The sequence below is a fragment of the Vanessa tameamea genome, chromosome 29 (genome assembly GCF_037043105.1).
Source record: "Vanessa tameamea isolate UH-Manoa-2023 chromosome 29, ilVanTame1 primary haplotype, whole genome shotgun sequence".
Taxonomy (NCBI): Eukaryota; Metazoa; Arthropoda; class Insecta; order Lepidoptera; family Nymphalidae; genus Vanessa; species Vanessa tameamea.
Window position 1 is genome coordinate 2,186,380 of NC_087337.1, and position 25,610 is coordinate 2,211,989.

At 37.0% G+C, this 25,610-nt stretch overlaps 2 protein-coding genes, 1 long non-coding RNA gene and 1 other non-coding gene across 4 annotated transcripts in view; 3 read left to right on the plus strand and 1 right to left on the minus strand.

The window, feature by feature from the left end:
- LOC113395894 (unextended protein-like) overlaps positions 1-2,674 on the minus strand; it is a 43,617-nt gene extending 40,943 nt beyond the window's left edge. Inside the window, exon 1 of the mRNA XM_064219858.1 lies at positions 2,118-2,674. Within this exon, the coding sequence (XP_064075928.1) occupies positions 2,118-2,572 (455 nt within the window). The 5' untranslated portion in view covers positions 2,573-2,674. The remainder of the gene's footprint in view (positions 1-2,117) is intronic.
- A 267-nt stretch (positions 2,675-2,941) lies between these two features.
- On the plus strand, positions 2,942-23,036 carry LOC113395800 (dipeptidyl peptidase 9). Its single transcript, XM_064219684.1, has 19 exons — positions 2,942-3,470; positions 9,272-9,473; positions 10,335-10,513; positions 11,330-11,427; positions 11,888-11,990; positions 13,337-13,464; positions 14,274-14,400; positions 14,617-14,773; positions 15,152-15,326; positions 16,613-16,722; positions 18,134-18,286; positions 18,645-18,801; positions 18,995-19,084; positions 19,228-19,394; positions 19,604-19,747; positions 20,623-20,701; positions 20,999-21,191; positions 21,817-21,928; positions 22,506-23,036. The coding sequence occupies exons 1-19, from the start codon at positions 3,187-3,189 to the stop codon at positions 22,596-22,598; spliced, it is 2,751 nt and encodes a 916-aa protein (XP_064075754.1). The 5' UTR covers positions 2,942-3,186; the 3' UTR covers positions 22,599-23,036.
- Positions 19,874-19,955, plus strand: Trnal-aag (transfer RNA leucine (anticodon AAG)). Its single transcript has one exon. It is a non-coding gene; the product is annotated as a tRNA-Leu (tRNA).
- A 1,867-nt stretch (positions 23,037-24,903) lies between the features above and the next one.
- On the plus strand, positions 24,904-25,395 carry LOC113395799 (uncharacterized). The gene is made up of 2 exons (XR_003368688.2): positions 24,904-25,162; positions 25,214-25,395. It is a non-coding gene; the product is annotated as an uncharacterized LOC113395799 (long non-coding RNA).
- Positions 25,396-25,610: the final 215 nt, after the last annotated feature.

Below are 25,610 nucleotides of genomic sequence, written 5' to 3' on the forward strand. Positions count from 1 at the left end.
TTCCAAGCATCAACACATCTGTTGTCATCAAAACCATAGTTACGGTACAACCAAAAGCCATGACTACAATGAAGAGCTAAGTAATACATAAGCTTATTCCTATCGAAGAAGGAATAAAGATAAACAAACCTTAGATTTACTTATTTCATTCGATCTGCTAATAACTCAGCTATATCGTGCACTACTAAGAGTTTATGATTAATATATCTTTATTTATAATACACTTAACTACTTATTTAATTTTACATCCAAAATTCCGAAAACGGTTTAGTCGACGTTCAAAATGCAATTTTTTCGCAAATCCACAGTGAATATCATTAATCAAGGTCTCGACCAATGATATCGCGTTCAATTTGCAGTCAAATGTTGTTTATTTGACTTTTTTGCTCTTATTGTTGCAGAGTATTATAAATGAGAAACTAACTGTCTGTCTGTTTTACTTTCACGGCCAAAACACTACGCCGAGTTTCATGAAATTTGTAGCAAGTTTAAGTTCCAAGGAAGGATAGGATAGTTTGAATGCCTTACACCTTACGAGCGAAGTCGCACGACAATTAGTTACGAATAATTTAAATAGCCATTTTAATTATTATAATATACATTTCTTGGTATGGGCATGTTATGCGGAGTAATGAGGACTATGTTGTGAGAAAGGTTTTGAGAATGGATGTGGATGGATATAGAGGTAGGGGACGACCCAAGAAACGATGGATGGATTGTGTGAAAGACGATATGGTTAGAAAGAATGTTACTAGTGAGATGACGTCCGACAGAGAAGTATGGAAGAAGAGGACATGCTGCGCCGACCCCAAGTAAAATTGGGATAAGGGCAGGAGGATGATGATGAATTTATTTAGTGACTTTTATAAATATTATAAAATACTACACGAAAATATTTTAATGACGTCTCATTTCCGAGGAGGCCCGAGGTGAACAGAGGAACATCAATAGACTGATATTTCTTAAAAACATTTCACAAAGAATGAAATTTGCTTCAATGAATTGACGACACATAAAACATAAACATAATCAGCCTGTAAATTTCCCACTGCTGGGCTAAGGCCTCCTCTCCCGTTGAGGAGAAGGTATGGAGCATATTCCACCATGCAGCTCCAATGCGGGTTGGTGGAATACACATGTGGCAGAATTTCGTTGAAATTAGACACATGCAGGTTACCTCGCGATGTTTTCCTTCACCGCCGAGCACGAGATGAATTATAAACAAATTAAGCACATGTAAATTCAGTGGTGCCTGCCTGGGTTTGAACCCGAAATCATCGGTTAAGATGCACACGTTCTAACCACTGGGCCATCTCGGCTCATTTGACGCCACAAACCACATCAAACACATTAACTATATATAAATATATCAATCAACATATTATATCAAATATTGCTCTTATATACCAAGATATATTATGAATAACTTTGATATAAAAACTAAAATTATAGTTGTAACGTTTAAATATTTAATTTAATGTCACAGACCTAGAAAAAACAGCTGAATATTGTTAAATTATTTATTTTTAAGTAAGCATAATATTATGTGATGAAACTTTATATGGCAGACATTAAGTGAGAATAGAATACTTTATTGTGCACAAATTCTATTTATAATATTACATATTATTTAACTTAAATTTACCATAATACAATTAGTGAGTTAGTCAGTTTGTTTATAGAGACCTTTTATATACAACAAGATAGCAATCCTTAGTAGAGAATTCAACAACTAACCGATTATGACTATAAACATTTTTTTTTAATGATGCTGTATTTAATAATTGCAAATTGGATTCCAACTAGATTACGATGATATATTTTCTTACAATATACTGTCATTTTGAAAAAAATTTATGTAGGTTTCAATTTACAGATATAAAAATCCAGCATATTTTTTTTTTGATTATGTAAAATATATATATATATATATTTTATTTTATTTAGGCTGGATAAAATATTTTTACTAAGAAGGTATTTGAAAAAAAAAAACATTACTGGCAAGTTAAACGCTCAGCGAAATATTTACAAAACTACATAAGCCGATGAGTCATAGTTTTATAGTTTCATGTTTCTAATATTTTATAAAGTCGCTATGCTTACAAATTAATTTTTACCTGTTAGCTTTGTTTAAAGATGAACTGTCGTCGATATCAGGATGCAAATATAAATCTCCTCCTTGATGAATCCACTTTCCTCCAACTGGTGTATTCTCTTGTTCCGTATGCCGCAAACAAAAATATAATTTATCATTCACTTTCGGTACGTATATTTCAAGTCTCGTAAGCCACTGCAATGTTTCAATTTCTCTTAATTCGTAATTCGGGTATATCGTATCACAATTGTTACCCCTAGCGCCTTCACTGGACGTTAATCTTAAGGAATTATGTCCCAAAAATTCACTACCGTTCACCAATAATAAATATTTACATCGAAAATTTACGCACGATTTCGCTTCTACTTTAAAAGACACTATCCACGGTTCCACCGTTAAATTCTTTGTAGCGTGCACTTGTAAAATAAATAAAAGTAATATCCCACAAGTCCGTGACACATAAGACACACGAGCCATTTTAATGGATCGAAACGATGAAAAGAAAACAAGATATCATGTAAATCACATCGACAGCGACATGTTTTTCTCTATTGACAGTTCGGCGGCAATTGTTGCCGGAACTGCAGTATTTTGTAAAAATGTTGTCATATCCGGACGAAATATTGCTACCACTAAAGATCTAAAAATATCAGGCACCACAATTTTAATTCATTTAAGAGGAAGTATACAATATAATTACATTTCACGAATATGTAAAGAAAATTTCTAGAAATAAATTAAATAAATAATTTTCTTTTGGTAAGCTGTTTTCAGATGCTACAGATAATCAATATTTTATAATGTTTATCAGCTGTCTTTGACATTTCATTAATATCTGTGTGTAATGGGCGGATTATTTTTACATCTGTGCCATTTGGCAAGAAAAGTCAAAAATCAGTGTGTTGGCTCGATTTAGACAAATATTCATAATTATCACGTAATTACAAATTATAATGAGACCGAAATTATACATTTAACCATGAAATTAGTTAAAATATATTAATCAAGTATACACGAATGTATTGAAAGATTCATAGTTCAATGTTGAGGGTCGTCATGACAAGGGCTTTTCGTTAAATAGATTTTTTTGTATGGAAACTGTGAATATGGAGTTAAGGGAAGCCGGAGATGGAGCTGCGGCTGTGGATTGTGAAGATACTCCGAAGAAATACAGTTGGGCGGAGGTACGGCAAGCAGTTCACGACTTAAGAAAAGAGCTATCCTCTTTGTCCACGATGGTACCCATGGCAATATCATTCAGGAAACTTGGTAATGGGAAAACGAGGATATATTTCTTGAGGACCCCGCAGAACGGATGGGAGATCACGCTCCTGTACACCGACATCAGCCCCACCCAACAGACCAGTAATGCAAGGTAGTTAAAAACTTTTTAATAGTTTTACTTTGTTATTATAAAATTCCTGACATACTAATTCATTTTAGAATATTTATTATAGCTTTTTGGACATGCAGATACACTGCTAAATAATTCTATGATAAAGAAATAAGTTTATTGAACTTAAAACTTAATTTAAGCACAGAAACATTGATGTGATTATACTTTAATTATTTACCTTTTAATGGTTTCATTATCACAGTATGAAAACTTCTTCTAATTAGTGTTTTCGATTAAAGTTCAACTTAGATGGATTGTTTAGGTTAGAGTTATACTAAATAATAAAATTGTAAACTTAATGATTTTCCTATTAAATATATTTGAATGTAAAGTAAAGGGCTGTATATGCTGCTGGGCAAATCTTTAGAGAAGTTTTAGAGCTTACTACACCATGCTCCAAAGTGGAATGGTGGATATAATATATTTACAATTAAATCAAAAATATAATCTTATATAATGTTACTATTCTTATACGTAATGTAATATTTTTTATACAATTTAAGAATGTCAATAGATCTTATCACTAAGTAGCATTCATTTCATAACAATCTTACTGGTTTAAAACAAAGACGATATTAATGACCGATGTTATATATACAATTAAACAATTTTTTTTTACATACAATTATTACATAGTATTTTTGTAGTGTATTCCAATTGAAAAATGAATAAATATAAATAATATATTTATAATAGTTCTGCTTTACAGTTTGTGACTAATATATCTTGATTTAGACAATAACATTTTTCCAATAAATTAATTATATCCACTTTAATTTGACTCCCAAAATTCCAGCAATAATTACATCGACATACAAATGGCCATTTTTTTAAAAATTTATATCTTAGATTATTCAAGCAATGATATTGTGTCAGTCTATGTCAAGAGTTGTTAATTTGACCATCGTCCTCTTGTGGTTGGAATAGACTATATGTATTTTAACAAGCAAACAGAATTACACAATAGAACTCCTAACAGAAATCAACAATCTTACTTAAATTTCTAATATTAATTATTATATACAGTAACACTAGACTAACTAAGCAAAACAATTATATGCATCTATTTACTTTATAGGATAAAAGAAAAAGAAACATTATACAAAACGTATAATGATTTTAACTCAAAATGACGGGATCTCCAATTCGAGTTGAATGATTTTATTATGAAATAGTTGTGTTTGTTCGTATTTCGTTCAATGGTTTAAGCATGAATAGGTAACAGACAGTTACTTTTGTATTCATAATATTAGTATAAATTGAAATATGCTGTAAAGTAAGATTATATATTCAAAAATATATATATATGTCCTTAACATTATACTATTTAGGAGTTATTAAATATACAAGGACATAGATTCTTTTTTCCTGGAGATCAGGATGGAGTATTTATTAATAGTGTTATGTGCTAATAGTATTTATGTATTTAATAAAATTAAAAGCTGTGTATAGTTAAAAAAAACCTGTGAACATTTTAAACCAAAGAGTTGGATTCTTTATCGGGATTAAGTTGGCCGAGTAGCAATTGGGCATGGGGTAAATGTTGGCAAGTGTAATATTTAATATTAATAAAAAAAAAATGCATAAATTAAATGAATATTCGTGCTATTGTACGAAAAAAACACGTCATAACAATAAAAATAAAGATTTAAAAAATTCCCGCCCGAAAGAAAAAGATTTTGGACGATTTGAAAAAAAACGATTTAACTTTATATTGTGCGATATATGAGAAAGAGACGAAACGAATGCGATATCGAATTCGATTTGAACATTCGCTTCATCTCCTTTTCACTTTCACTTTACAGTAACCCGTCTGTGAGAACAGACGAGAAAATTGTGGCCCTGATTATGCATGCCTATTTCCAGAGGCGGAGGCGTAGGCAACGGCCTAGAGCTTCACGATTAAACGGTCCTTTAAACTACTGGTTTTGGACACGTTAACCTAAGTTTTAGTTATAATCCTTGATTATTTATTGTAGTGTACACAGATCTATAGTAACATATTCATTAGCATTAGATTTATATTTTATATAAATATATATTATCTGTGTATTTTATACATCTGTCATCTCGAGTGACACACATCGCAAAAGCGCGGGAAAAGAGGATATATAAAAATGGGCGCGCGGTGAAGACGGTGTGTGTGCACAGCGAGCTGATATTTAAATATAATATTAATTTTATTTAATTGGTAGATCGACTTTACATGTGAACATTACATTTATATACATATATCTAGAAGATAGACCGTCGAAGCTTAGACCGCGACGAAAAAATAGTGGCTAAGAGTTGTCCACTAAATATTAGGCATGTGTTCGATATATCGAAACACATCTTAAATCGGATGTCGTCGGAATATCAGATGCCATCGATTCGATGTTGACGGTTAACCGTTTTCAGCGTATCTAAAAGATTATAAATATCGTTCTGGTACGTCAAATACCAATAAAATATTCGCTCTGTCTCTGTTTAACTTTACACTAACCCGTCTGCTCTCACTGTGAGAACAGTTTAAAGGACCATTCAATCGTGAGGTTGTAGGCCGTTGCCTACGCCTCCACCTCTGGAAAAAGGCATGCACAATCAGGGCCACATTGAGGGGAAGCCTGAAGAGTTCTAGCACTGGTCTCTCATAAAATAAAAGTTTTTGGTAATAATTTTATATAAATGAAAATCTGTTAAAAAAATAATCATAAATTATTCAGGACCTCCATTTTGTTTTTAGTACAGTTTATAAGCTTTTAAGATCGGGCTTGTGCTTATTCTAAATTCATACCGCAGATTGCAAGTTAAAAAAAAAAAAAACTATATTAATAAGATTTTAAATTAACATGGTTATTTTTATTACTATCAGTATTTAAAACGAACAGAGAGAACGAGATTGTTCTCGTGAACAAGACATTCGTAGATAATGTCGAAATATCGAGCTCCATCAAATAAAAATAAAAAACATGGTAAATATCCCGTTTTAAATACTGATAGTAACTATATTAATGTTGGTATTTAAATGCCGTGCCTAAAAAGCGAGCAATGTTGTATGTATGGAAGTTTCTTAATTTAACCATAGCATTTAAACGCTTGAATACATTTGGATGTATGGGATATCGGAATCCTTTCACCATCCCAGGTGACACCGACTGTTTATAAATAAATCAATAAATTAATTAATTAACGGCTGTAGTGATTTTAATTAAACGATTGTTATTATATCAGCAATTAATATTATCACGAGAGATAATTTTATAAACAATACAGTTTTCTATAACAATCGATTTGTGATTTAAAATTATACCAATTAAAATTTTATTTAATATAATTTACAATGAGCAATGATAGCGTTCACGCAATAAAGTATTTTAATGGTGGTTAATGTTGAACCAATCATCACCCTTAATCTGTATGTAAAAATACTTTTAAAAAATCAAAATCAAATATACTTTCAAGTAGGTTTTTACAAGCACTTTTGAATCAGAAGCTCCCACCGAAATGCAGATTCTACCGAGAAGAACCGGCAAGAAAACAACATTAAGAAATACAAAATTATGTTAGTTGAATACGATGGTATAGGCATGTAATACATCCTGCCTGGAAGTTAACATGTATTAGCTCCAGATTTTTTATCATCTGTATAATCTTTTAATGAATAATATGCCTTATTTAACAATGTATTTTTTGCAAATGATTCGAATTTATTAATCGGCAAAGTTAAACTCACGAAAGCTCAGAAAATATAACACCTTCAAACTCGAAATTTGGCTGGTAGGTTCCTTATAGGGTGTAGACATCCACTATGGATTTTACGAAACTCAACCCCTAAGGGAGTAACGGGTTGGAAGATTTTGTTTCATAAAATTCGCTCGAAATTTTATGAGGTTCAGCTAGTATAAATATAATGATTTGCGCCATTGCCTTTGCGGAGCAAAAAAAAAACAGTTTGCCAAAGGGTCCACTTGATGGTAAGTGGAACTTAATAAACACTGGCGCTGTGTTTACATCGCCAAAAAATAACATGAAATGTTCTACTGCTGGGCTAAGGCCTTCTTTCCCGTTGAGGACGCTTGGAGCTAATTCCTGTACGCTGCTCCAATGCGAATTGCTAAATTAAAATGTGGCAGAATTTCAATGAAAATAGACATGCGGGTTTCCTCACGATGTTCTCCTTCATAACCGAGCACAACACAAATTAAGCACACAGAAATTCAGTGGTTCTTGCCTTGAACCTGCAATTCGGTCATCTCGTCAATGTACCACCAAAATCCCTCGAGCCTGTCGTAATTTTGGCTCATTGATCTTTTAAACCAGAACACGATGAAGTATTGGTGTTTCGCGGTTGAATATGTATGCATCAATAGCTACCTCATGGTCATGTTTAAAAAGGTGTAGAACATTGTTTGTGCTGAAACTAATGACACTGAATGGGGTCATCGAACACAAAATTTCGCAAAATCATTTCTTCGAACGCCTTCACTGTGAAACTTTTCTTAAAATAAAATACCCTATCCGAATCGAAGGTATAGAAACAGACAAATCTTACGTTTACGTGCAAATTGCATGCTTTAAACTTTACTATACTATGCATTACAAAAACCCTCTATGTCCATGGGCGGTGATAGTCAGTTTCAACAGGCTAACCTGCTCAATCGTCCGTTATTCCGTAATAAATACAGTTCTTATATATTTTGTAAGTTTATAATTACTTGTGGCTCGGTTGCGTTGGGCGAAACTAAGGCCCTGGTGTAACATAAACATAACATAATCAGCCTGTAAATTTCCCACTGCTGGGCTAAGGCTTCCTCTCCCGTTGAGGAGAAGGTATGGAGCATATTCCACCACGCTGCTCCAATGCGGGTTGGTGGAATACACATGTGGCAGAATTTCGTTGAAATTAGACACATGCAGGTTTCCTCACGATGTTTTCCTTCACCGCCGAGCACGAGATGAATTATAAACACAAATTAAGCACATGAAAACTCAGTGGTGCCTGCCTGGGTTTGAACACGAAATCATCGGTTAAGATGCACGCGTTCTAACCACTGGGCCATCTCGGCCCTGGTGTATTATATATTTTTTAAACTTGATTATATATCTATAATAGCAATCATTTAGCCATATTTTTGTCATTTATTAATTTCTACTTTAAGAGTATGAGTTTATCCGCTTACTTACGTCTGACTGTGAGTGCATCGTTTGTTTAGTCACCTAGTGGCTCGCTAATAACCCTGTAGATCCCGAGGGGAGGCCGATAATTATCAGGCTTTTCTATCAAGAAATCGACTGCAGCCCGAATTTGGTAGTTGACATATTATTCGATACAAGATTATATTGATGATAAAAAAGCGTGGAGTTAATGCTTGTTGACTTCCAGGCAGGAGACATGACATACATATATAATTGTATTTAACTAACATGACTGTATTTTTAGATGTTGAAAAAGAGTAACTACTGAGTTCCTTGCCGATTCTTCTCGGTAGAATCTACATTCCGAAACGATGGTAGCTTTACTTTAAATGGCGATTCGAAAGTGCTTGTAAAAGCCTACTTGAATAAAGTATATTTTGATTTGACTGTAACTCTAACAATTTGAAGTCGCTCGTCCTGTGCCCGAACTCTCTGGAAATATAGGATTTCTATCGTGTTACAGGAGCAGGGGGACAGATAGCCGAGATATGGGCGCTATACGTCTTATTATGTTGTTGGATTGTCTCTTTGAAAATGCCTTTGTCGTAATCATTCGGAAGGATATCGTCATCATTCTTATAATGGATTTATTTAATTTCCAGGTTAGATTGGAAACCATTGATAGAATCAAACATAGCGCTCGGTGTATCATCGGGGAAGTGGTCAAGGGAGGAACAGCTGCTATGGGAGCGTCAGAGGGTGGCCGGGTGGGGCATAGCGTCCTACGAACTGCATCCGAAGACCGGCAGGGTGCTGTTTCCGTGTGCCTCGTCCCTGTTTGTAGCTGAGGAAGGGCCTAATCAGGTTATTTTCATATGATTTGAATGGGTTTAATTTAATTTGGACTTATTTAAATTAAAATTTTAAATTTAGTCCTATGATTGCAAGTCACCACTATCCATAGACATTGGCGCTGTCAGAAATGTTAGGTACTAACGATCCGACCCGGCTGCGCACCGTCAAGTTTATTAATAAAGCCTATAGCACTCGGGAAGAATTTAGCTTTCAACCAGTGAAACCATTTTTAGATTATGATCATTAGTTCCAGAGATTAACGCCCCCCCCCCCATCCACATATAAATAAACTAATTACCACTTTAAAATATTAGTATAGATTCCTTATATGGCCAGAGCGTCACCAACCTTAAGGACTAAGAAGTTTGTGCCTTTAATCACACTGGCTCACTCATCTGTTACTCACTCACTTAAATTATGAGAAAGTACTGAGTTTCTTGCCTGTTAATTTCGGTGGAATCTACACACCGAATCGGTGGTAGCTTCACTTAATATAGTTTGTAAAATTACAATTCAAAATTTCATGTAAGAGCCTACTTGAATAAAGTGTATTTTTATTACTAACAGTATTTAAAACAGAGACAAACATTTGTCTCGTGAACAAGACATTCGTAGATAATGTCGAAATATCGAGCTCCACCAAATAAAAATAAGAAACACGGTAAATATCCCGTTTCAAATACTTACAGTAATAAAAATAACCATGTTAATTTAAAATCTTATAAAGTGTATTTTGATTTGATTTGATTTCAAACTGGACCACAATCATACTACGTATGTATTGGTGAAATAAATAAGGGGGGGGGGGAATATACATAAATAGTGTTACTTGTTTTAAAATGTATAAATTATAAATTTTGTTGTTTACAGTCACCACCTCTAGTACCCCGTTCCCTCAGTACCGGTTGGGGGGCGCCTCTAACACCCGCGATGTGTCCCTCGATGCCGTCGCTTGTGGCTCACGCTGCGAGAGGAGATATATGGCTCGCGGGTGATAATCTAAAACGGCCGGCTCGACTGACATACGCTTGCAAAGGAAGGGATGAGCGGTGAGGATTCTCCTTTTATAAAATCACTCACAGCGCCCGCCACTTCGTGCGCGTTTAAATTTAACAAAAAAATTATCGTTATAGCCTAAGTTACTCCTTATTACATCAGCTATCTGCCAGTGAAAGTTCCGTCAAAATCGGTCCAGCCGTTCCAGAGATTAGTCGGAACAAACAAACAGACAGATGGACTGAAAATAATTGAGAAAAATGTTATTTTAGTATACGTACCGTGTATACATACATATGCATTTAGTTAAAAGTGGTCATTTTAATATTACAAACAGACACACCAATTTTATTATACGTATAGATTGACTGATGTCCTTTTTTCTGCAACTCCCTGAGATGAGAGCTAATTTTTCGACGGATACAAAAAACATTTCCATTTATATAACATAACAAGTCCAAATATTGTCCAATCTCCCCGTTCTGTCTATATCTCTAAAGAAAGTGCATGTACGCGCTGCGTGCGTGAACTTATACACACATGCGTACACACGAAAACACGATATGTGTACGTGTGTGCGAGATACTTTTGTCTTCTATCTCTACTCTAAAAGATATGAATGTATGCGTTTAAGCGTGTTTGTGTGTGTAAAAGTCTCGTTCATCTTCTATTACTCTAAAAGTGTTGTATGCTTCTCCTTGTGTCCGTGTGTGTATGTACAAGTTTACTTGGTGCCTGTGTGAGTCTGCGTTCACGTGTTGCGTGATGATATTGATTGCTAAACGTATTTTATTAAACGCGGTTTCAAATAATAAAATTTTATTCAATTCAATTCGGCAGTTGTCCTATTAACAGGCATTTGTTTTTAGTTTAGCTGATGATCCTCGCCAAGCCGGAGTACCGTGTTACGTCACACAGGAAGAATTCTCACGGTATACGGGCATCTGGTGGCAACCGAAGCGAGATGGTGAGTTGTGTACGATGAAGTTCTCGTGACTCACTAGGTCCAGTCTTTAAGTCTATTGTTTGTGCATACACAAGGCTACTCCACGCCATCATTCTGAGCGGAAAGAATTTAGGCGTACGATGTGTAACTTTTCCAATGGAAGTAGGAAAAAAGATAAACAAACGTTATATTTACATATTTCATGCGATTTAAGGTATTATTTTGATTTATCTCGTAGGATTCAGTGAGCGTTTGCAATGTAAGCTTAACAAATGTGTTTATTTACGACATCACGTTCGAAACCTCTAAAATTATCAGTGTTTCTCTACTATATTGTGCATGTATTATACGTATAAACCTTCCTCTTGAAATAACTCTATCTATTAAAAAAATACCTCACCAAAATCAGTTGCGTAGTTTTAAAGATCTGAGCATAAGCAGGGACAGACAGACAACATCTAATGACACGGCACTTCCACAGATGATGTGTTCCGGATAGTGTACGAGGAAGTCGATGAGAGCGATGTCAAGATATTCAGCTTTCCGTCCTCGCAGAGCTCCAGCGGCGAGGTCGAGGAGTTCAGGTGAATACCACAATTTTTTTATGTCATTTTTGAAGTATCTTAGGACGTGTTTATACAATCTTATGATTTTTTTTGTATGGCATATATTGGCGGACGAGTAAGTGGTCACCTCCGCCCACAGCCAATGGCGCTGTATGAAATATTGACCATTCCTTACATCGCCAATGCGCCACTAACCTTGGGAACTAAGATGTTACGTCCTGTTAGTTATACTGGCTCACTCACCCTTAAAACCGGAACACAACAATATTGAGTACTGTTGTTTGGCGGTAGAGTATCTGATGAGTGGGTGGTACCTACCCAGACGGGTTTGAACAAAACGCTATCTATAACCAAGTAGTAACGTATTTGTAAACGTGTCCACTATACGGGCTTTGTGTCTGTATTGAGCCTGTACATTTTTTTGGTATGAAGTTTTAGAATGACTTGTGTAGCTTACAGTAGAGTGAACTGGCAGAAACCGTCACGTAAGAACAAAGTGTTAAGACCCCCCCCCCCTCAGATGACCTGTCCCTCTTTATCTCATCTACCCTTCTCTTTCTAGTGTATACGATTTAATATAACATTATTTAAATTTATTTTTTTTGAAATTGTTTTAATTCACACGTAATTTTTAATGTCAATTTTATTTATTAGTTTATTTAATTGCTTATGTTATTTAATACATAATATATAGCGTTCTTTGTTCCAATCGGGTGTTCCCCTTTTTTTTTATAATACCGATAAGATACTTGATGATATTCGAATACCACTAACATGGCCAATGTAATGTAAAGTCTGCCTGTTAGTTTCCCACTTTTGGGCTAAGGCCTCCCACTCATCACGCTGCTCCAATGCCGGTTGATGGATACACATGTGGCATAATTGCGTTAAAATTAGACACATGCAGGTTTCCTCGAGCCGAGAGCCGAGATGGCCCAGTGGTTAGAACGCGTGCATCTTAACCGATGATTTCGGGTTCAAACCCAGGCAGGCACCACTGAGTTTACATGTGCTTAATTTGTTTATAATTCATCTCGTGCTCGGCGGTGAAGGAAAACATCGTGAGGAAACCTGCATGTGTCTAATTTCAACGAAATTCTGCCACATGTGTATTCCACCAACCCGCATTGGAGCAGCGTGGTGGAATATGCTCATACCTTCTCCTCAACGGGAGAGGAGGCCTTAGCCCAGCAGTGGGAAAATTACAGGCTATGTTATGTTTATGTTAGGTTTCCTCGCGATGGTTTTCGGCCGCAAAGCACGAGATCAATTATAAATATAAATTAAGCATATGAAAATCTCGTCCTTATTATCGATAAAGTATTTCTAGCTTTTTGTTCATAGTATTTTTTTTTCAATTTCAGATTTCCTCGCGCCGGCACACCGAATGCGAAATCAATCTTGAAGATGGTTACATTCAGACTGCAGAAGGCGACCCCCACCACTGTTCTGGACTATTACCAGGAAGGGCACTCCGACCACACACCACAAGGTTTATATAAGAATTTTTCGTACAATTTGAATCTCATATTATTTTGTTTCGTTTTTTGATAGTTTTGGCAATATTTGTTTTGATGACGGTACTTATATTTTTCCTTCCCAATATCATTGACGCTTGGTGATAGGACTTTGTGCAAGCCCGCCTGGGTAGGTACCACCCAGTCATCAGATATTCTACCGCCAAACAGCAGTACTCATTATTGTTGTGTTCCGGTTTGAAGGGTGAGTGAGCCAGTGTAACTACAGGCACAAGGGACGTAACATGTCAGTTCCCGAGGTTGGTGGCGCATTGGTGATGTAAGGAATGGTTAATATTTCTCACAACGCCATTGTCTATGGGCGGTGGTGACCACTTACCATCGGGTGGGCCATTTGCTCGTCCGCCTACGGATATCATAAAAAAAAAAAATCTACACATTATTTATAAAATAATCTATTCGTTTCTATTATAAGATTCCAGAGTTATTTTTATCTCGGCCTATTAAAAAATTTAAAGCTCATGTCAAAAAAGCACAGATAAATAAGGCGTATTACTCAAAACAAGATTATATTAAAGAAAAAAAGGCGTGGACTTAGCATATATTGCATTCTAGGCAGGATATATAAAAGTCTGTAATTAAAATGGCGGAAAAGAGTAACTGATGAGTTTCTTGCCGGTTCTTATCGGTAGAATCTACTTTCCGAACCGGTTGTAGCTTAACATTTAATTCAAAACTGTAACACGATGATTCAAAAGGGCTTTTGTGGGCCCATTTGAATAAAGTATATTTTGATTTTGATTTTTGAAATCTGTTCCCCCAGCTTCAGACTCGAACGATTCAATGGAAGTAACTGACATCAGATGGTACCAGCTCAGACAGTCCCTCAAAGAGACATTTCCCTGGTTCGAGTACTTAGCGAGGGTCGGCTGGACACCTTGTGGCTCATAGTAAGTTACGAAGTATACAAAACCTATGCTAATAAATATGGAGACGCCTTCGATTATCTTGTAATGCCTAATGACAAATCTACTAATTCGGTATACATTAAATTAGAAAATACAGCGCGCTTCGGAGAAGGTTTTTATATATAAGGAGCTGCGCTTCGCAGATTTATTCGCTTTAAATTATGACTACCGACATTGCAACTATGTATCCCCCCCCAGCGTGTGGGTGCAGCTGCTGGACCGCAAGCAGCAGCGCCTGGAGCTGGCGCTGGTGCCGGTCAGTGAGTTCAGCGCTCGGGGCGCGTACGAGTCGGCGCCGCCCGGCGCGCAGCCCGCCGACTGCGGGGACGCCGCGCACGCGCACTGCGCCGAGCAGGCGAGTACCTCTTGTGACCCGGCTGTCTTCTCTGGGTCACTTTTGTGTAGGATTTCACCTGGATCGAGTTCGCTCCTTGCCCGTGCGAACTCGTTTCTGGCCCACTTCGCCAAGTGACTCCTAGATTGTGGCAAACCTGATCCTAGGTCACTTTTAATACCCAATTTATTAATAAAAGCACTTATCAGCTCCGTCTTACGATTCGGTGGTTAAAAGTTAGTTGCTTGTGTATGCCAAAGAAAAATAAATTAAACTATATTTTTTTTTTTTCGTTTTAAGTACTCAAACGTATAGGTCTCGTGTAATCATTTCTCTTCGTTCCAGTACATATATCTCTAAAAGGTACCGAGAGTTTATAATATAATAATAATTGTTCAGCAAATCCAAGTCCTGATATCCGAGTCGGCGCCGGACGCGTGGGTCAACGTGCACGACATCCTGCACTTCCTGCCGGCCGCGCCGGGGACCATGCGGTTCATCTGGGCGTCCGAGGAGTCGGGCCACTTGCACCTCTACCTAGTCGCGTGTGCGGTGCCGGCCAAGAGAGCTACCTGTAAGATCAGTATATGCGTGCACTTTTTTTTTTTTTTTTTTTTCTCGCTGGAAAAACGCGTTACGCGCTTCCCCCACGTGATGGAAGGTGGGGGGGTGTGTGGGACTCCCCGGAGCCCTGGACGCCGAGCGCGCCCAGGTACGCCGGGTTTACCCACTAAAAAACCAGCGGTACCCTCTCCGTCTTTCGGCGGGCGCCACGGGATCGCTTAGTATATGCGTGCACTAGCTGAACCCGACGCGCGCGAAATTTTTAAAACACCAACTTCCAACGCCCGTTTTAACTCCCTTAGGGATGGAGTTTAGTGAAATCCATTCTTAGCGGATGTCTACGCCCTATAAGGAACCTACCTGCCAAATTTCACGTTTGTAGGTTAGTTAGTTATGGTTTCTGAGATTTCGTGATTAATCAGTGAGTGGTATTTCGGTTTTATATATATATAGTTTTTTTTTACATTTTAATGGCTTTGACGGTAAGTGGTCACCAAGTAAATACTTTACAATATCCTCAAGAAATTATACAATTTTTTAATAACGTTACCTACATTAAAATCTCATTTATTCACGAATCAATTATGAATAACGTTATAGTTACGTTTTATGGCGTCAATTGATTGTCAAAATTATTAATCTGTATTTACTCTATGGGATCGCCCGTAGAGATCAGTTTTGTTTTATCTTATATCGATGTTTTGACGACCTCTGTGGTTGAGTAGTGTGTACACCGGTTTTCATGGGTACGCCACTCCCGAGGTCGCGGGTTCGATTCCCGGCCGAGTCGATGTAAAAAAAGTACATTAGTTTTCTATGTTGTCTTGGGTCTGGGTGTTTGTGGTGCCGTCGTTACGTCTGATTTTCCATAACACGAGTGCTTCAGCTACTTACATTGGGATCAGAGTGATGTATGTGATGTTGTCCAATATTTACATATAAACATAATCAGCCTGTAAATTTCCCACTGCTGGGCTAAGGCCTCCTCTCCCGTTGAGGAGAAGGTATGGAGCATATTCCACCACGCTGCTCCAATGCGGGTTGGTCGAATACACATGTGGCAGAATTTCGTTGAAATTAGACACATGCAGGTTTCCTCACGATGTTTTCCTTCACCGCCGAGCACGAGATGAATTATAAACACAAATTAAGCACATGAAAATTCAGTGGTGCCTGCCTGGGTTTGAACCCGAAATCATCGGTTAAGATGCACGCGTTCTAACCACTGGGCCATCTCGGCTCAATCCGATATTTATTATTTATTTATTAATATAGTTTATGTATAATTTTCCACAGCTGTAATAGACATGATGACGGAAGACGAATCGAACGCTCTCGGTCCGAGCGTGATCAGCAAGCTGGCCGTCACTAGCGGGGAGTGGGAGGTGATGGGGAGGAAAATATGGGTGAGATATATTTATTTTTAGTTATTTATTTATTTATGTACCAACAAATGTATAGACAATTACATAGACAAAAGACGTGTACAAAGGATAACTTATCTCTAACAAGAGATCTCTTCCAGAAACCCTGATTCTGTTGGAGATTATTTGTAAATTATGATTATGGTGTAGGTACAATATCAAATATCGTTTTATAAGAAATACATAGACTTTTAACTATAATTAATTATATTATATACTAAATACAAATAATACATAAATATATGTTTAGAAAGAGATAAAATGATTGTATGTTTACTACCTGTCTTACTTAATACGTTTGTATTGATAAATCGTTGACATTTTTTCAACATTAATGAACTTTAATCAGAATACAAGCCACCATATCCGTTTAACAAATTAAAATTAATATTATCAATATATTTTTCAATGAATACATCTAAAGATACATATGATTATATTTAACAAACGTGGCTGTATTTTAAGACGTTGAAAAAGAGTAACTACTGAGTTTCTCGCCGGTTGTTCTCGGTAGAATCTACATTCCGAATCGGTGGTAGATTTACTTTAAATAGTTTGTTAAATGACGATTCAAAAGTACTTGTGAAAGTCTACTTGAATAAATTATATTTTGATTGATTGATTGATTGATATTAAATATTTACTTTAATAATATAATAAATAATTTATTGGTGCAAAAGTAAATATTACAAAAATAAGCTTGTATACATTTTACAGTTTACAAAATAAGTATGACTATTGTTAAATGTTACTATTAGCTAAGTACTCTATTTACATTGGCACTTTAAAGAGTTATTATCCTTTATGGGTGATTTACATGACCTGTCTTTTATAATAATGGTGTGAACTTGAACGACATACATAACTAAAGTCAAAGGATATTTTTTTAATACTCGGTGGTAGGGCTTTGTGCAAGCCCGTCTGGGTAGGTACCACCCACTCATCAGATATTCTACCGCCAAACAGCAGTACACAGTATTGTTGTGTTACGGGTTGAAGGGTGAGTGAGCCAGTGTAACTACAGGCACAAGGGACGTAACATCTTCGTTCCCAAGGTTGGTGGCGCATTGGTGATGTAAGGAATGGTAAATATTTCTTATAACGCCATTATCTATGTGTGGTGGTGACCACTTACCATCAGGTGGCCCATTTGCTCGTCCACTTACCAATATCGTAATTTTTTTTTTAATGGAAACTAAATGATCTGAATGGCATTAACGTGGCGTTATTAGTTCAATATTTAAAAGTTTGATAGGTAGAAGTTTTGATTCGTGAATGTTCGGTTTTATCCGGCTCGAAGGACCAAAATTTTACATAGTTTCCAACTCCATAAATTAGCAAACCAGAACTCCGAAGTTATTTTTTTTCTGTTATTAATTAATTAAATTTTAAGGTGGACGAGTCTCGGGGATTGGTGTACTTCGTGGGGCTCCGGGAGACGCCGCTGGAGCGTCACTTGTACGTGACTTCCTACGATCCGCCCGCACCGCAGAGCGTCACGCTTCTCACCACCGTGGGGCACTCGCATACCGTTGACATGGATGAGGTATTATATTAATATATTTTTCTTAATAGACAAAAAATAGCGGCAAGCTTACAATAATTCGCATAGAGCTAAAATTGGTACAGATGTTGGTATATTACACATAAAATAATAATCTCAACAGATCCTACGTGTACTATACAAATATATAGGGTTGAAAGGTACCACCAATTTGGTTGCCATGTACATATTATTGGACAGTAGTGGCCAATAATGTGTTCCAAAAATATGGTATTACTGATTTTTGGACGGTTACCCTGGCTTCCCGATAGCACGACCATCTTATTTCGGTTCAATATGAATATTCTTTATATTATAACAGTTTCGAAGTCGGCATACTTAAATAAATCGGCGTTTGCAGGAGTGCTCCACGGCCGTGATCACGTCGTCAAACATCAGCAGCGCGCCCAGCACGCGCGTGCTGCGCGTGGAGCACGCGGGGGGCGCGGGGGGCGCGGGCGGCGCGTGCGTGGCGCTGCGGGCGTGCGGCGCGCTGGCCGAGCGCGCGCACGGGCCGGGTGAGGCGACGTCATTACGTAACATTTTTTTTCTTTAAGAATGTCACGAAAACTAATATATTGATTTTAAATTATGCTAAGACATTTAATATCAATTCGACATTAATACGTCTCTTAAATAACGTTTTGAGTGCAAATAGAACATTTTTAGTCGAAACAGAAACAGCCATTAACAGATAATTTTAAATTCCAGAAACGTCAGACACTCGATCGTTCAACGGCTCGTGGGACAGTCGGTCCGGCGACGGCGACGACGAGAGCGACGTGTCCGTACTCGTTAAAGGTTAATAGTCGATTCAACTTATGTCACGAGTGCGGTCCGAGTCAGATAATTTAAAATCTCGCTAGAGCTCTCGCCCCTGGATACCTCCAGCTCGCCGGCGGTCCTACCGTCAGGATACGCCTCAAGTAGCCGTCTCGTTGCAGAGCGCCTGCTGTCGGCCGCGCCGGCGCCGCAGATCCTGAGCGCGCGGCTGTCGTGCGGCCTGCGGGCCTACTGCACGCTGTGGCGCGCCCGGGGCGCCGGCCGCCGCCCCACCGTGCTGCACGTGTACGGCGGGCCCGAGGTGCAGACCGTCACCAACAGCTACCGGGTGAGTGAGCGAGACTACCTCCTGTGTGCTGGCGAGAGTGTTTCAAGCAGAGGTACCTAAGAAAATTAAACTCTTTAAAAATTAGTTCCTCGTGCAGTGTGTATTAATTATATTGCCAATTGAAGGAATATATTATTTTTTTCCTGCTGAATCCAGGATCCACATGTTCCAGTTTTGGTCGTCGCTGATAATATAATAAATATTTCCAGGGTATCCGTCAGCTCCGCATGCACATGCTGGCGGCGCGTGGGTTCAACGTGGTGGCCGTGGACTCGCGGGGGTCCAAGCACAGGGGCCGCGCGTGGGAGGCGGCGATACGGGGGAAAATGGGGCAGGTTGAACTGGATGATCAGGTATGAGTATTTATTTTTTTAATTGGGATGTGTTAAACTGAGACCGTAAAAGTATATAAATATAGATTGTGTTATATACTTTATCGAAGAAGAAATAGGTCAAATATTTCATTATACGCAATTGTAGGTAGCGTGGCCGAGCGGTCTAAGGCGCTGGTTTAAGGCACCAGTCTCTTCGGAGGCGTGGGTTCGAATCCCACCGCTGCCAATATATTTTTGTTATTAAATAAAATAAATCATATGGTAGTTCCTCATATATTTATTTTAAAACTTATTTTTTTACAAGTGAAGTTTTTGCTATTAGAAATTACCTATATTTTTAGAGTTTCACTTTCAACTTAACTAATATTATAAATGCTAAGCTGATTTGTTTGTTTGTTACATTTAAACGTCTTAACTTCTCAACTTGTCACCATGAGAATGTCCATACACCATTCAACGAGTGTAGAGAACTATAAGGAGTACCCAAAATTTGCTAGAGACTTCTTGCAAGTGAGTCCGCGGTCGAAGACTAGTTAGTTAGACTAGTTGTAACTATCAAGTATACCAGACTTGCGTTGGTATTTAAACTTATTTGGTAGTAGGGCTTTGTGCAAGCCCGTCTGGGTAGGTACCGTCCACTCATCAGATATTCTACCGCCAAACAGCAATACTATTGTTTTGTTCTGGTTAGAAGGGTGAGTGAGCCAGTGTAACTACAGGCATATGGACTATCTCAGTTCCCAAGGTTGGTGGTTGGTAGCGCATTAGCGATGTAAGGAATGGTTTATATTTATTAGAGCACCGTTGTCTATGGGCGGTAGTGAAGACATATCATCAGATGGTCCATTTGCTCACCAATGAAAACCAATAAAAAAAATGTTTTTTTTTTTCAGGTTGAAGTATTACAGTGGCTGGCGAAGGAAACCGGTTGTATCGATATGGATAGAGTCGCGATACACGGCTGGAGTTACGGTGATTATCGTATATTATATTATTATTATTAACTACAAGTAATTCGGATATATACAGTACAACGCGTGTATGTTTAATCAAGAAATTCCCTCCACTTTAAATTAATTTATTTTCAATAAAACGAAATAATCTAATTTATATTTTTTTGCTGACTTTACACAAAGTATGACGCACACTATGACATATCCGGATCTATTCCGTAGTACACGTTCGAGCCGTGAAACACATGTTGTAATAAGCGCGTCACCGGTCGAGGCGGTGCGGTCCGACCGTACGTGTGTGTGTGGTGTGTGGCAGGCGGGTACCTGGCGCTGCTGGGGCTGGCGACGCGGCCCAACGTGTTCAAGGTGTGCGTGGCGGGCGCGCCCGTGACGTGCTGGCGGCTGTACGACACGGCCTACACGGAGCGCTACATGGGGCTGCCGGCCTGGGCGCCGCACGCCTACTCGCGCGCCAGCGTGCTCGCCCACGCGCCCTTCTTCCCCGACAAGTCAGTCGCCGAGTGCCTTCCGGTCTTACTCGCCGCTAGGTGGCAGCACGTCGCCTTGTCTGTCTGTCTATCTATATTAACAATATACAATAAAGAACATGATCTGATATAAATATAATTCAGACCGAATAGCTTTCTGGAGTAATATACCTTCCTACCGACGAAAACGGTTTGGGAATTGGACCATCGGTTCCAGAGATTATCCTCTACATACATAGGAATAAATTTTAACTCTTCGTAATATTAGTATGGAAATAGTTCTTCCGTTCAAAAACTTTTCAAAACAATTCGATTGTGATGAACGTTAGGACGTAAATTGTTAAAAATATACTTAGTACGTTTGTTCTTAAATATGTTTATGGTACAGATTGGCCGTCGAGCATATGGGGCACCTGATGGTAAGTGGTCACCGCCGCCCATAGACAATGGCGCTGTAAGAAATATTAACCATTCCTTTCATCGCCAATATCTGATGATTGGGTGGTAGCTACCCAGACAGGCTTACACACAGCCCTACCACCAAGCTAATCTTCAATATGAAGGTTTTATGTACCGACATCCCAGGTGAAACCGACAAGGGGTGGCTTGTGTATAAAATTTAATATTTGCTATAAATGTTTTACAGAGAAGGCAGACTACTCATAATCCACGGCCTAGCGGACGAGAACGTACACTTCTGCCACACGGCAGCGCTGCTCTCCGAGCTGATACGTCTCGGGAAACCACATCGAGTTCAGGTACACACCATAAAGGATGGATTTTTTAACTACCCAAAGACAAATACTTATTAATACCGTTGGCTAATTAAGTGAAAGAAAAGTTTCCGAGCCGCCCGAGCGGCGCCGAGAATTGCCGATCGGCCGCACGGCGAACGCGAGCTGGGCTATGCTTGTGAATTAATTAATTTGTTAAGTTTTATGTAATAAATATATAAAAGTACTTAGATATATGTTTAGTGTTTTGCGTGTGTGATGCGATGACGACTAACAATGAATATATAAATATACTCATAATTATAACATAAGTGAACTACATAGAATAATAAAAAAAAAAACTTCAAAGAAATCTCGGTCCGCTCTTGATGAACTAAATCTATTCTTCGATAGTGTCGCTGATAAGGATCAAATTCTTGGAAGCAGTGAGACGCTGCAAGCTTACTCGGTGGTAGGGCATTGAATTATAAACACAAATTAAGCACATAGAAATTTAGTCCTTGCCTTGCTTTGGTTCCACTGGGCCATCTCGTCTCTGGTTTTGCCAAAGAAACCTCACGACTAAACTGAAAGATTAATATGTTGTTTAATAATATTTCAGGTCTATCCCGGTGAACGACACTCCTTAAGAGCGATGCACGCCTCCAAACACTACGAAGCGACTCTACTCCACTTCCTACACGAAAACCTCTAAATCGCCTCGGCCGTTGGTAGCTCGACCGGTGACGCTACCACACCATACAGTCTACAGTTAAGCTACCAGTTGCCAAGTATAAATAACTGATTGAACAGTATTATGCGGTAAAGAGTCAAGGATAAACTTAAAAGTATTTTATTTTTCTTAATATTATAAGTATTAATGGATTCTTATTTCTAAAAAAAAAGTGAAAATTACAATTTTGTGAACAGTGCAATAGGCGTACATAAATGATCTTGGCAAAAGCGACGGAATACGTCCTGAAACTTTCCCGATAACCAGATTGATTCGTTCAGATGTAAACCGGTTCCATCCGGCAGGAAGCAGTTCAAACTAGATAAAATATAACGATGAAATTTTGATATTTGTTTCGTTTTAAGTTTATAATTTGTATAAATTTATTTGAAATAGTTTTTTTTTTTTTTTTTACGAATAAAACTATTTACCTTTTTTTTTTTTAATTTAATCAATATTTTATATATTTTTAATATAATGGACCGTTCACAATACACTTAAGCATCGAGCGGTCTCTCGTTAATCTGTCTGATTTCTAAATGAAGGTTCTGTACTTAAAATATATGTTATTAAAATCCCAGTGATAAGGTTATTTTCAAATGAATTTATACAATTTATCATATGTTTAATAATACAGTTCACAGTCCAATCAACAAAACTGATGAACTGAACAAAACTGACTTGTCTTCTAATCTCATTAGTTTTACGGTTTCTACCGTGACGAGTAGTCGATACCAACTTGGATGGGCTTGCACAAAGCCCTACTCCCAAGTAAATGTCACAAATTGCTCTGCAACTATAGTTAAATATACTTATAGCGTATTCCAATCGAAGTAGGAATAAAGATAAACAAACTTTAAATTTACGTATTACAAAATCAAAATATACTTTATTCAAGTAGGCTTTTACAAGCACTTTTGAAACGTCATTTAAAAAACTATATTAAGTGAAGTTATATGATTAATATATCTTTATTTATAATACAACACTATTACACTTAACTACTTATTTCCACATAAATTACTTCCTAACTTCGGATGACAGTTTCGTCGACGTTCAAAACGCCATTTTTCGCAAATCCATAGTGAATATCATAAATTAATCAAGTTCTCGACCGATGATGTCGCGTCAATTTGCTGTCAAATGTTGTTTATTTGACTTTTCGCTTGTAGTTGGAATAGTGTATAGAAGTTTTCAAAGTGGTCTCAATAAGATCTCAAGATATTTAGTATTTTTAAAGGGAATTTTAATTTACATTTTGTTTTTAAATATCTTCGAAAAGAAAACGAATTTCACGCTTGTAACGGCAAATGTAATTCCTTATGTAATTGTATTATATACTAAAACCTTTTCCAACACGCGTTGCATCATCTGGTATAAGTTTTATGAATATTGGCTTAGCAGTTTATCTGTTTGGTATTATATAAAAAAATAAATATTTTCTCAATATTAAAGATTTGAATGGAATTTGTACAAACATCGTTTGATTTCATTATTTTTTACGTTAATAATTGCCAGTATAATAAATACATACAAATTTGTTACTAGCAATATTTAATACCGTTTCTGTAACGCGTGATTTATTTAAGAAGAGATTTACAAATGGCGGGACGTAAGGTCGGCAAAAACGTTAAAAAAATAAATATTTTTTTTTAATTAAAATTTACTTTTTAATAGTTGATAAATAATATTAATATAACTATTTGTTTTGATTGTTAATTAAATTTATTAAAAATAAATAACAATTTAAATAATAAAATTATGAATTTTGTTTTTTTCTAACCATATTGAGTTGCCATTTATAAATCTTCTTTATTGACACAGATTATATATATCTAGATCTGTTCGTTCATGGGTATAAATCAAAATTTATTTTTTATGTTTTGCGGCGGCCTTTTTTCTTCCCTTAGTCACAACGTACGTTAAGAAATCTCGTAATAATCGCTAATTTTTGCTTTTCGTTAGCGAACAGATCTATAATGATGTAAACTGTACGTAAGTAATTAAGTTAAAAGTGAAATTTATTTGATTGTAACTACATAGAAGGAGATCATGATGCAGTTTGTTAGAAAATAATGCTTTGATGAAATACTCGCAGTGAAAATTGATCCAAAACATCATATAAATAAGGATTATAATCGTATATATGAAATGAATATACTGATAAGTCCCTAAGTGTTTCATTTGTAATATAATTGTGCACTTTATTAATAAGACTACACGGATCGTTTTCGTTTGCAAATAATTTTAACTTTGGATACGAGCAAATTTTTGAAAAACTGGTTTTCGAATGGTATTTTTGGATACACTTGGAAGTCCTCGTATTAGATGCAATATCTCATCTTTGGTCGAAGTTTAAGTGCTTTATAAACCTAAAGTCCATTCCACGAAACGAGATCCCACTGAAAATTGCGTACGCCGGATTCGTCTCGCTTATCTGTGAGCGCGCGCGTCGGCCGATGAGATTCGCTGTCCAGTAAATCGAATCGTGGAATGTTATGTAATCTGTCACGTGAGTTTTTCGCGCCTTAGATTTTTTTTTTAAAGTAAAACCTTTTCCGTTTCGGTTTTACGCGCCTTAGATTTTTTTTTTTAAGTAAAACCTTTTTCGTTTCGTCAGATTTATTTCGTAGTACTAAAGTGGGTATATTTTCTGTACATATTCAGTTGTAGTGTATGTTGCTGTATAGACAGGTTATCGCATAATACTCGTTTGATATCAAAGTCATCAATATTATAAGTTTCTCACTGTTATTATAAAATAAAATATTTTAATGAATTTTAAATGTGTTTTTCTTTACTCTGTATATTGAAGTTAAGTAGATATAACCTTGGAACCCTGTCAAGCATATCGGGTGCTACTAAACCATCTTGGGAGTCAAAAATATAATACTAACAGTATTTAAAACGGGATATTTACGAGACTTGTCTCTTGAACAAGACATTCGTAGATAATGTCGAAATATCGAGCTCCACCAAATAAAAAAATAAAAA

What these genes read in the sequence shown, in the direction of transcription:
- LOC113395800 (XM_064219684.1), top strand. Translation starts at nt 3,187, where the DNA reads ATGGAAACTGTGAATATGGAGTTAAGGGAAGCCGGAGATGGAGCTGCG. An exon ending in CTCCGACCACACACCACAAG is followed by an intron (nt 13,465 to 14,273) that starts GTTTATATAAGA and finishes CTGTTCCCCCAG; the next exon opens with CTTCAGACTCGAACGATTCA. An exon ending in GCGCCCTTCTTCCCCGACAA is followed by an intron (nt 21,192 to 21,816) that starts GTCAGTCGCCGA and finishes AATGTTTTACAG; the next exon opens with AGAAGGCAGACTACTCATAA.